This window comes from Macaca mulatta, chromosome 5, assembly GCF_049350105.2.
Source record: "Macaca mulatta isolate MMU2019108-1 chromosome 5, T2T-MMU8v2.0, whole genome shotgun sequence".
NCBI classification, from domain to species: Eukaryota; Metazoa; Chordata; class Mammalia; order Primates; family Cercopithecidae; genus Macaca; species Macaca mulatta.
Window position 1 is genome coordinate 127590281 of NC_133410.1, and position 13356 is coordinate 127603636.

At 34.2% G+C, this 13356-nt stretch overlaps 1 protein-coding gene across 2 annotated transcripts in view; it reads right to left on the minus strand.

Moving 5' to 3' along the window:
• The window catches only part of PRSS12 (serine protease 12), a 73119-nt gene that overhangs the window by 23073 nt on the left and 36690 nt on the right, over positions 1-13356 (minus strand). For both annotated transcript variants that reach the window (NM_001128087.3, XM_078001761.1), the window contains 3 exon segments: positions 4775-4916; positions 9839-10035; positions 12818-12959. In NM_001128087.3, coding sequence (NP_001121559.3) covers positions 4775-4916; positions 9839-10035; positions 12818-12959 — 481 coding nt within the window.

The window sequence follows — 13356 nt, forward strand, 5'->3', positions numbered from 1 at the left end:
CAATTTTTATATCCTCAAATTTCACATATATTCTTTCTTAAAAATAATCTTGCTGCTATCAAGATCAAACTTCTCTTTCAAAATTTCCCTTCTCTCACTTCACAAAAAGTGTATCTTACACTCATTCCAAATCCTACCACAGTGCATTTCTCCAAAGTTTGAAAGCCTCTAAAGTAGACAAAAGAAAAATTCAAAATATATGATAGCAATGAAGCTTCCTTAACCCAAGCAACACAAACCCAACCCATTGGTCTAATTAAGAAATGAGAGCTTTGGTAAACTTTTATTTTCTATGTTTAATAATTATTTAATAATTTTATTAAATTTTTTGTTGTTTATTATCAGTTGTACACTAGAAATTACAAAATCTAGAGACACCTGAAACTTCCTAGCATAATTTTTCTCTGTCTCCATGTACATATGTGTGCGTATAGCTGTATATATGCACACACGTGTATATGTATACGTGTATGTGTGCATATATGTGTGTGTATATACATATACACACATATTTTTAAGGCATAATAACATTGAGATTCCGTGGGGGAAGAAAATTTAAAATACGATTTCAAGGAGAATAAAAAACTGTAAAATTTCTGGTCAAAGAAGTATCTTTTGTTCATGTATTTTTTTTAAATTGATAGCAGAATCAAATTACTATATTTATATTTTACTGCATATAATTAAGAGTGGTGTAACTGTTTTATATTCAAATATCATACAAATATGCCAGAAATTAAGTCCTTTGCAGCTATTTAAATGTAAAATAGATACCAGATATACTTAATTTTAGATCTCTACTAAAGCAGTAAGAATATACAATTTTTAAAAATTTTTTAAGGATTAATATGCTAACAAATATGTTCAAAAACAACGTTATACTGGAACATATGCTAATGGATCCACATAAAGTGTAAAAATGGAATTTCTATCATGACTACTTAGTATATCTCAGTGAATTTAACTGATCTCAACACATTATCAACAATCTACAAACAATATGCTCATATACTAGACTTTGTCAGACATTATGTAATGCATCATTAAATAATGCCTTTTACTTTCTGTTCACTTTAATCGGATCTGTATTAGTTACCATTCACATTTCCTTTTTTATTATCTCATTTCTGTCTTTCCCATTATTAAAAGGCTTTCTAATACTATTTTGATTCTCAGTGTTTCCAAGGACTGGCTGGAGGAGAGATCTCTGAAATTCCTATTTATGAGGCTCAAACCTTATAACAGCTTCAAAGTTTCCTGGATTCATTTCTACAAATAAGCCCTTTATTAAATATTTTTTGTGATTCAAAATAGACATGATGAAAATTATTTATATACATATGTTCTTATATGAAATCCAATTTCCCCTCAGCGGGAAATTATAAAAATATGCAAGTATATTTAGATTAATCAAATAGCTAAACAATTCTCATTTAAATACTATTTGATGGCAAATTGCAAATTATGTTATCTAGTTTGTTACGGTAACATTAAATTACTGAATTACTTATAAGACTATTTAAAACACGATTATAAAGTCTTTTGATGCTTTTCTTGATTGATAAGTATTACAGAAATATTGAAAGCTGCAACAAACTTTGTTCACTTAATCTAGATTGTGTTTCTCATCTAAAATCACTTTTTTCTGCTTTAATGAGGTATAATTGATATAAAAAATCTTCATCAGTTTGGACATATGCATGTATCTGTGATACCATTACCACAACCAAGGTGCTAAATATATCCTTCACCTCCAAAAATTTCCTTGTGTTCTTTTCTGAGGTTTGTTTGTTTGTTTTGTTCTTTATGTTCTGTTTTGGTTTTCATTTGGTTTTGGTAAGAACACAAATAAGATCTATACCCTCAGCATATTTTGAAGTATATAGTACCATATTATTAACTATAGGTACTATATTGTACAGTAGATCTTTAGAACTTATTCATCTTGCATGACAGAAACTTTATATCCATTGAAAAATAATTTCCCATTTTCTTCTCCTCCCAACCCCTGATAACCACCATTCTATTTCTGCTTCCATAAGTTTGACTATTTTAGATATATCATATAAGTGGAATCATGTAGTATTTGTCTTTCAGTAACTGTATATATATGCATACCACGTTTTCTTAATCCACTCATTTAGGCTGTTTCCATATCTTGGCTATTGCAAATAATGCTGCATTGAACATGGGAGTGCAGATATTTCTTTGACGTTCTAATTTCAATTATTTCGGCCATATACCCAAAAATGGGATATCTAGATCATATGGTAGTTCTACTTTTAACTTTTTAAGGAACTATTTTCCATACTGTTTCCATTTTCCACAGTGGCTGTACCATTCTACATTCCCACCAACAGTGTATAAGGGTTCCAGTTTCTCCACATCCTCACTAACAGTTGCTACTCTTTGTTGTTTTGATCATAGCCATCCTAACATGAGGCTAAATTCACTTTTGAGTTAAATGCTAAATGGACTAAATGATTGTGTTAGGCCATTCTTCCATTGCTATAAAAAAATACCTGTGACTGTGTAATTTATAAAGAAAAGAGGTTTAATTGGCTCATAGCTCTACAGGCTTTACAGGAAGCTTGGTGCTGGCATCTGCTTGGCTTTTGCTGAAGCCCAGGGAGTTTTCAATCATGGCAGAAAGTGAAGGGGGAACAGACAAGTCACACAGCAAAAGTAGCAGCAGAAAGCAGGGTGGAAGGGTGCCATACACTTTTAAACAACCAGATCTCATGTGAACTCAGGGCATGAGCTCATTTATCAGCAAGGGGATGGCCTAAGCCATTCATGAGGGATCTGCCCCCATGATCCAAACACCTCCCACCAGATCCCACCTCCAATATTATGGATTACATCTCAACATGAGATTTGGGTGGGGACAAATGTCCAAACTATATCAATGATGATAAATAAAAAGCAATCAACAATTTAGAAAGAAATTCAAGTAATAACACACAATTATGTGTGTATTGATGATGCTTGATGAACACGTTTAGGATATTTTTCTCTCCTTAAACTTAGCTGAGACACAATTTGAAGATCAACTTTGGTGCCAATCCTTCCCTTTGTATTTCCAAAGGTAATACTAGGCTTCTTGGATCACCTCCACCAAAACAATAAAATTAAAATATGGCCAAGAAACCAGTCTTAAAGAGCATATCTTTTAATGGCTGATTTTGGGTGAGGAAATGTATTGGGAATGTAATTTCTTTCTCAAATGGAAAAAGGAGTGATAGAAACACAGTGAGCAAAATATATTTAAAATTAATCACTGACTAAATTCACTTTCACATCTAATGTAGACTCTCCCTACTTTACTGTCCCATATTCTGAAAATTGAAAATTTATATCACAAATGAAGGGTTAATTGGCTGTAGGACAACTGGAATTGCAACTGGGTCCAAAACTATGCCATAAATTGAAGTAGTATCGAGTAACCAGAAACAATCAAATCAAATCAATATGTGGCCAGTATTTTCAAATGAATGACAGAAGCTCGTTTTAAGTAAGAAGTAACTCTTTAGAATAAGCATTTAAAAATTCAGATATGCTCATCAGTAACCATCCCAAATAATTAGGTTTTCCTTACTTATAGCCAAGATGATGACAGATCACAGCTGAAGTTTACCCCCAACATTTTAACTTTTATTAAAACAGAAATGCTTTTTAAAATAAACGTGTATTATTTATAGAAAATAACCATATGAACTGTCCAATATTTAAGATGCACACAGATATACAATTAAGGATATATTTTTAAATCCAAATTACTATTAGTAATCTACTCTGAGCTAGGCAATTTATATATATTATCTTAAATTTATAACCCTCTGCATTATAACATTTTCCATATTTTTGTCACTTCAAAATCATTACTTAGGGTGCTTTCACAGTCATTCATGACATATGCAGAACCAAGTAAAATTTTAAATTACCCAGCTGAAGTCTAACCAACAGGAGATGACCTGCCTTCTTTTTTCCTCCTTTCATATTGTAAACACGTGTCCTTTTCACATTCTATTTAGTGCCATGTTCTTATTGTAACTCACGCCTGAGTGAAGCTTATCTAATGCATGCATTTTCTCTCAAAGTCACATCACAGCCTTTCTGCACTTAGGAACACTACACAGCACTTCGGTACTACAAATGGGGGCCATTTTAAACAGTGAAGTCATCAGCAAAGAAAGCACAGAAATGCAAAAAAAAAAAAAAAAAAAAAAAAAAAAAAAAAAAAAATTTTGGCACCACACAGACCGTAAAAAAGGACAACTGATTACAAGTATGAAAGCTGAAACAAGAATGGAGAGCAGTGACCTCAGCTCTAGGAGCAATGGCTCAGCATTTGCTAATTCCGTGTCCACAGCGACTTTATAACTACCAAGAAAAATGAGAACCAACAGTAATTTCAATAACTCTAGAGTCCCTTAAAAGGCTACAATGTTGAAACATTTATCACAGAGAAAAGGTTAACTGAGAGCAGCTGATACAAGCAGTATTATGACTAGTCAGAGTTATTAGACGATTTTGTTATTAGATAAAAAGCTACATTTCTTATGTGACATAATATTTCTTGTGAGAAGATAGAAAAATGTGAAGAGGATCTACTTATTACTTCTTTTTAATTCTGGATCAAAACAATATGCGGCCACTATTTTCAAATGAATGACAGAAGCTCGTTTTAAGTAAGAGGTAACTCATTAAAATAAGCATTTAAAAATTCAGATATGCTCATCAGTAACCATCCCAAAAATTAGGTTTTCCTTACTTATAGCCAAGTTGACGACAGATCACAGCTGCATCCTTATCAGTCCATCCATCATCACAGATTGTTCCCCACTGGCCATTGATAAAAACTTCCACTCGTCCTTCTTTCTTATTTTCTCCATCCATCAGTCTGACAGGAAAACCTAAGTCATGATTCAAAAGTATTAGAACAGCCCAAACCAGCAAACTGATGCTAAAGCATGAGCGACTCTACAAAACACAATTGTTCTTTTTAAATCAGCTATAAAATCAGATGGGAAATACTTTTTTTGAGAGAGAGGAGATATATCAATAAAAATTTTATTCATTTTTGCAGTGTCTCTTGCAGCCTTGAATTCAAAGTGCTCACCTTGCTCAACCTTGTATCCCCAGACTGTGGAACAGTGCCTGGCATATAGAGGACAGGCAATCACTGTTTGTTGAATGAATGAATGGCATTATAAAACCGTGAATTACTTTATTACACCTTACTTCTAAATAGTAAAAGAACATTAACTTGAGGTTGTTTTTGCTTCATGTCTGTTCATTTATCCGTGAACAGAGCTAGAAGTTTATACTCCAAAGTCAAGATTTTTAGGAAGATAGAAACAGACACAACCTTGGTATTCATAGTTAGGTAACTTGATTGAAGTCTAATGCTGGAGGAGGCAAAAAAAAGAAAGAAAAAGAAAAAAAAAGAAAAGCAGTAAATAGGGACAATTTCCATCTAAGGCTTTCTATTGATTTTAAGGGAAAGAATTAAGTCACAAAAATTACTGACTTAAAAGTTGAGAAACTGAACTCTAGCAAATTAAGATTTATCTAAGTTAATACAAATGAAGGGATTTGTAAAGTGTCACATATCACCACACCAATAATTATGATGTTGAATTGAAACTCCTCACTGTGACTTGCATGGGTTGAATTGTGAGGTCATTAGGGTGGGCCCTAATCAGATATGCTGGTATTCCCATAAAATGGAGAAATTTGGACATGAAGAGGATGATGTGAAGAGACATGGGGAGAGGACTGCCATATACAAGCTAAGGAGAGAGGCCCGGAGCATCTCTCTCTCACACAGTTCTTTTTGAAGGAATGAACCCTACTGACATTTGATTGTGGACTCCTAGCCCCCAGAACTGTGAAACAATAAATATCTGTGTTTAAGCCACCTCTGTGGAACTTTGTTACAGCAACCCAAGCAAGCTAACACTCACACATCTGATTGCCTAGTTACTAGAAGGGTCTCCAGCTTCAGGGCCAAAATTTATTGGTAAGGATTTAGGGAATACAATAAAGCATGGTAAAATTATCAGTAGAACTAAGGAGGTAGAAGTCTGCAGGTAATGGGCAATATATTATTTAATATATGTTTAAACCAATATGTGAAGTTACTAAATCAACATTGGTTAACTAAAAGAAAATATTGTTAGCAAGATGGACACATTCTATTTTTATTCTTCTGACCCATTTTTTACTTCTCCATCCTTCTGCGTTGCCCCAAGAGTTGCTGGCTCCCCAGTGTCTATCCCTAATCATGTTCACTTCATGGGACAGGCAGTATATAGCAGAATCACATAGCAAAATCAAACTCACATATGTTTATGGAGTGCCAACTCTATGTATGCACTGCTCACTATTAGCTGAATAAAAACTTGGAGTTTCAGCTATGTCATAAAACACAATATCGAAACTTTGTATTTCTTATTAATGTATCTGAAATTTGGGAGTTCTTTCCAAGAACAGAAAGTGAAAAAGTGATCCTCAGATACCAAAATCAAACAAATGAAATTCTTTTCTTAAAGTTTTCACTTTTTACATTTTTGGATATTTGGTTCAAAATTAAGAAAACATTTGCACATGAAATTAGACCTACATGTTCCATTCTGGTAGTTTTATAGGTACTTTTTCATATACTCTGAAAATACAAATGATAAAGTGTTTTTAAAGTCTAACGTGCATGGCTTTGTAAAAATAATGCATAAAATATTTCTGAACCTAATTTTAGCCATTCATTCTACAAAATCATTAAATTCTTAATTCTTGAAGGGAAATTGGATGACAAAAGTCATGCCATCCATACGTTGTCACTATTAAGTTTGCGTTGTTATGGAAATAATAACACATAACGTTTTATTTCTAAAATCTTAAATAGATAAAATTTTTGGGAAACCTAAACAATCCTATAGGTATACAGTTATCTTTAAAATATATCTCAAGTTGACTTTCAGTAGTTTTCTTCAATTTTTCCTGTAACATAATACATTATTTTTAGAAAATAATACTGTCTGTTAGAAAAAAAGATAAATTCTAGGCTGGGCGTGGTGGCTCACGCCTGTAATTCCTGCACTTTGGGAGGCCGAGGCGGGCGGATCACGAGGTCAGGAGATCAAGACCATCCTGGCTAACAAGGTGAAACCCCGTCTCTACTAAAATACAAAAAATTAGCCGGGCGCGGTGGCGGGCGCCTGTAGTCCCAGCTACTCGGGAGGCTGAGGCAGGAGAATGGCGCGAACCCGGGAGGCGGAGCTTGCAGTGAGCCGAGATGGTGCCACTGCACTCCCGCCTGGGGGACAGAGTGAAGACTCCGCCTCAAAAAAAAAAAAGATAAAAAAAAAGATAAATTCTAACATGCATACATACACATTAAAAGCCTAATTTTAGGCTGGGATCAGTGGCTCACGCCTGTAATCCCAGCACTTTGGGCGCCAAGGCAGGCAGATCAGCTGAGGTCAGGAGTTTGGGGCCAGCCTGGCCAACATGGCAAAACCCCATCTCTACTAAAAACGCAAATATTAGCTGGGCGTGGTGGCAGGTGCCTGTAATCCCAGTTACTCGGGAGGCTGAGGCAGGAGAATTGCTTGAACCCAGGGGATGGAGGTTGCAGTGAGCTGAGATTGTGCCATTGCACTCCAGCCTGGGTGACAGAGAGAGACTCAGTCTCAATAAATAAATTAATTAATGTAATTAAGCCTAATTTTATACTGTAAAATTGAGTAAGAGGCAACAACCTCACTGGGAAATAAATCTTTGCCAGGATTTAATAATCTGAACTTAAGAATTAATGTAATATTAAAATGAGAAATCCATATTTTTACCATCCCAGAAATTTCTCCCAACTCACATAGGCAGCAACTGCATTCTTACTAGAATTACTTTTACTAACCTAGAATACTACTTTTGAGCATTCCACCCACCACAGACCCAAAAGAGTATCTATAGGGCTGTAACTAATTTTGAGAAGTTTCCCTTGACATATAAGGTTAAGGTCCAGAAATTAGCCTTCAAATAGCTGAAAACAGCAATAGTCCAAGAGCTCATCATTGCAGTGCCAAAGAAGTAAAAAATCTCCATTGTTTCCGAAATGCTGTTATTTATATCGTTATTCCGTTATCTCCTTCTCTAAGCTTCTCTTTTAAATATGTAGTTTTTAATAGGTGGAAGCAATGATCTATGAATGAACAAATAGTAACATGATTCTATCCCAAAAGGATATTTGGCTCAGACGTAATATTCTTCAGACAAACGACTTTAGTTAATAGACACATTACTGAGATTAGAACCGAAGAGATTCATAATAATGATCATATGTTTTATTAATAATTATCACCCTCAGGTTTTTAAATTTTGAAAAAACACATCTAGAGTCCTAGAATTAAAAAGATTTTCAAGGGAACTGAAAAGATTTGTTATTCCAACCATATGATGCATTTAACAACACAGGCCTACAGAGAACTCAGGTCACACAGTATTTCGTCACTGGGAGCTCACAGAGCATATTTGCGTAGATCATCCCATGATTCCAAAACCTGCTATCTGGGGCTGAGAGAATCCATTTCCAGCAAACAAGTTCTATCTCCCTCAACCACATGTAATGATCCACCACATAATCCTGGGAGGATCATAAATTTTTCATAAGAAGAAGGGGCAAGGGAAAAAGAAAACAAAATGAAAAGAAAGAAAAATGGAAATATGGCCTGAAAGGGATGGAATAAAAACATGTATTTCTACTTGGTATAATGCTAGATTAATGCAGTGTCACCAAGCTTTCACAGTGTAAAGTACAATGAGGAATCAGCCACAGACTTTGACAAATTTAAAGTGTGTAATATGGTTAATACTCTGAGATTCAAAAAAGTTTTGTTATTTTATAATATGAAGATTTCAGCTTCACAGTCTCCAAACAGGAGAATACAAAGGAATTGATTCAATCCAAGGTTAAAAGTAAAGACCACCTAAGGCTATTTTAACATCTATTCACATACACACACACACACTCACTCTCTCTCTCACACACACACACATAAAGCTGTGATAGCATACTACAAAGTATTTTGACTATTTCCCTCTGTATTTTTCATTCATCTATATTCTGCCCTCCTCACCAGACATTAAGAAATTTATCAAGAATGTTTAATTGCTCTCTACTCTCAAGAGGATCTTTATCCATAATTGTTTCAATACAGTTAGAGGAGCTAGTTACCTTTTATCCAACAAGTCTAAAAAAATATAAATGAAGAGTAACAGAGATCCCTGATGGGTTTCTAAAATAATAAGTTACATTAGAAAGATGGGTGAGCTATTAACTTTAATTAATTCACTTAGAAGACCACTGAGAAACTTAAAAGAGCAATGGATGGTTGGTGACCAATGAATGACAAGGACTAGAGAAGAAATGAACCATGAGACAGGGAGAGGAGAATATTCTTATTTTAAATCCTGTCCCAAATAGCTCACTAGAATTCAAGGTAAACGAAAATCAGAGTGAGTGATCAAGGAGTAAGGGGAATAGATACTGCAGCTTCTTTATTCCATTTTTCAGATACAGATGATTGTAAGCATTTTTAGTGAGAAACTTAATTTTCTAAGTAAAGAAAAATAACTTAGGGGTAGAAATTTCATAATGTTGGTGTAGAGACTCAAAAGATTATTTTTCTCTGCATAAAAATTACTGAAAATTAGACAGTTATGGGAAATAGACCCCCCAAAAAAGCCAAAGGTGAGAAACACTTCACATTCAAGGCCAGAGGTTAGAGGTACAAGGGTACTGAATGATGGAAACTTGAGAGCTGCAGTCAGTCCTCACCCAGAGAAAGCCTGTGTCCCTCGCTGCCAGGGTAGCAGGCAATGCTAACATCTTCGTGGTGGCTGCAGTCATGCTGTCCCCACTGTCGCCTGGAACACTGAAGAAATCTGGTTTCCTTCCCTGAGCAGCTGACATCATCCAACCATATGGGCCCTGTGCTTTCTTCAAAATGGTTGGCAGATGCTTGTTTACCATATCTGCGACAATTAAATAAACACTGTGTGTAGAACTGCTCTATCTTGGTTCAGGGAACCACAAAACATTTAACACAGGCAACCTAGCTCAGTGACATGACTTCAGAGGGGAAGTATCTGTTCTTTCTCCTACCTTGGGGACTCAGTTTAGAGCTATGTTTGCTCCATCACATGTTTTAATCGCCTTAAAAATGTTTGATTATTTCAATGAATAACAAATGAGAAATTAATACTTTTTCCCCATTCATTCTTGTGTTTTGTCTACAAAACCAATCAGAGAGAATGCAAAGAGATCAATCTCAAATTCCTGACCACAGAAATTATGACCAGAAAGCGAGAACACTTGTCTCGTTTTGCTTCTGATGCTCCCTCTAACTCATTTGATTTCAGCAGCTTTTCTTTGGTTTTCTCTCTTTCAAAATGAAAAGGGTGGATTAGTTCACTGATTGCTCAAGCACTATACCTAATCTATGATTAAATTTAGATTTCAGCCCATCAAAATCAGAATTATAATATTCTTAGCTTTTCGTAAGGTATACAAATTGAACCTTAAAAATTTTTATCAATTATATTTGTGTTCCAATTGAGTTTATTTGTAACACTGCACTACAGAAACAAAACCTAAATGTATAATAAACATATATGCTGAAGAAATAGGAGACCTGAAATTTTTTTTAACTTAGAAATTAAGTAAATCTGCACCTTCTTTCATCTTCCCAATTTTATTTCCTTTTGTCCTATAAAATCCAAACCTCCAGAAGTCACTGAGCTTACAAATCTTTAAGACGTCTTTCAGTTCTAACAGTCCGTAAGATCCAACTCTTACTCATAATAATAATTCCCTTACTTGATGTTTTTATTATTTCTGTACTAAGAATACGAAGAGATCTTTCTATCTGACATGAATTTTCTTCATTTTTTTCTATGCAAGTATTAATTAAATTTATTTGACAAAATGAATATTTTAAAAAATTAAAACAATGAAGCTTTTTAATCATTCTATGGCTTTTCTTCCTTCTACTGCTGACTAATGAAGCCTTGGCTAGAAAAGTAATAAGCCTAAATCGCATATTGTTCACTTTTAACTTATAGACCATTTTTTCACAAAATACATTAGATTATCATCTATCCATAGCAACTACGTAACAGATAACAGGAAGTCATTTTATTTTTGGAATTGCATTTATACAAAGAAACCCAAAGTTTACTTTTTCTCATTACAAAAGAATATTCTCTTTCAAAAATTCCTCTGTAAACTAGAAACAAATGTAGCACATGCTTTGACTGCCTTCTAACACAATCATTTAGAGCTTTTTACACACATTATTGGGAACATTTTTAAAACTAATGTGAATACTCTGCATAGATTTGTGAAACAAAATAAAATATGAAGAAAAAATCAGTGTCAAGTGTTTTCATTAATAAGGAAAAAAATGTGAAAAATAGAAATAGCAGGAATTATGAATCTCTCCAAATGTGAAAATAGAAATAACATGATTTTATGAATCTCTCTAAATCTGTGAAAACAGAGTATAGTTGGCAGTCTAACAGAGATTCACTTAAATATAAAGTGATATTTATTAAGTAATTCTTATCAATTGTCAGTATATTGTATTTATTTGGCTGTTATACCCTTTTACCCAAAAATTACAGTAACTTCTCTGCCCAAAAAAAGACAAAATAGGGGGAAATTATATGAATATTGTATCTTCATGACAGCATTACTTATCATAGGAAAAATTAAGCTAACCTAATATTAAGTAAATTAGAGTATGAAAACTTGATGGATACTGTTATTATTAAAAATTGTGACTATAGCAATATAAGGTTAAAAATGTGGATAAAAATTACATGTCCATTACTAGAGCTGATATGAAGTTATGTACCCAAATTATAATGATAGCATAAGGATAAAAAATATGGAGTTTTTTATTTTCATCATTTTCCAATGGTTTTACATTACTTTTATAAATTTTAAAATATATGTTTAACATGACTTTGCCTAGCTTGAATGAAGGTATGATTTTAAAGTGTAGTGAATATCTGCAATCAGCTCTAATCAAGCTAAAATGAAATAATTTTGCCAGTTTTTTTAAGCATAAGACAATTACTTCAAGCATGACAGAAAAATATGGAAAACAAGAAAGAATGGGCATTCATAGCTTTCACTCAAATATTTAACTCAAAAGCATCATTTGCAGTTACTTTGACCAACTTAAGTCTTTACTATGGAATGCATTATGTGCGTGACATAAAATATATGTCCCAAAGTGTGATACTCAGCTTTTAAGAGAGTGAGGTCAAAAGCAAGTTCTAAAGGTCATCTCCTAACAAGAGGGCTGTTTTTCTCAAATAAAAGTGATAATTATCATCACATTCTGAGAAAGGGAATAATGTGATACCAAAGCATTTGACACTGGACTTCTCTGCAATTTTAGACAATGATGTCAAAACTAAAAACACCCAATAGTAATGACGTGTCAGAATAAAAATGAGCATTCAAAGTCTTACTTGAACAGATACAAGGGGACTTAGAGGTCACCCAGGCTTTAACTAGTTATTCAAGAAGAGGGGTCATGGCAGGAAAGGTAAATGAAATAAACAGCAAGAGGTGGTTCTTCATCATCTTAGAAAATGTCATTATTTGTCATTGTTGTACTTCCATACACAGGTAAGAGAGAACATGTATTTTTATTATTATAAAAATTACAAGTAGGGATTAACATAATAAGACTTTTAACAATATAATCTGGCATTTAACTGCCTTTACATTAATGAACCTTACTTAAATCCCAACTGTCGACAAACCACGTAAGTATTCAGCTCAGTCCAGCCATCATCACAGACAGTACCCCACTGGCCTCTGTAATACACCTCCAAGCGACCCTCATGGCTGCCTTTCCCACCTGCAAGTCTGATGACCCCATCTGTGATAAGGAGGAGACACAGAGACTAAGCAAATCAACTTTAAGAAAAAGGCAAAACATTTGTATTACACAAGAAATATCACCATATTCAGTCCTCTCTCTAGGCCTTTTGCTAAATTTATACTACATCTGTGCTAAATGACCCTCTGAAGTTATTGCGTTGTTTCTGAAGTTTGACATAATACATTTCTGTCCTAATAAAATACTCTTTCCACTTGATGTGGTGGCACATGCCTGTAATCCCAGCTACTTGGGAGGCTGAGGCAGGAAAATCGCTTGAGCCCAGGAGGCAGAAGTTATAGTGAGCTGAGACTGCACCACTGCCCTCCAGTCTGGTCAACAAAGCAAGACTCCGTCTCAGAGGGAAAAAAATATATATGCATATATATTTTTTTCT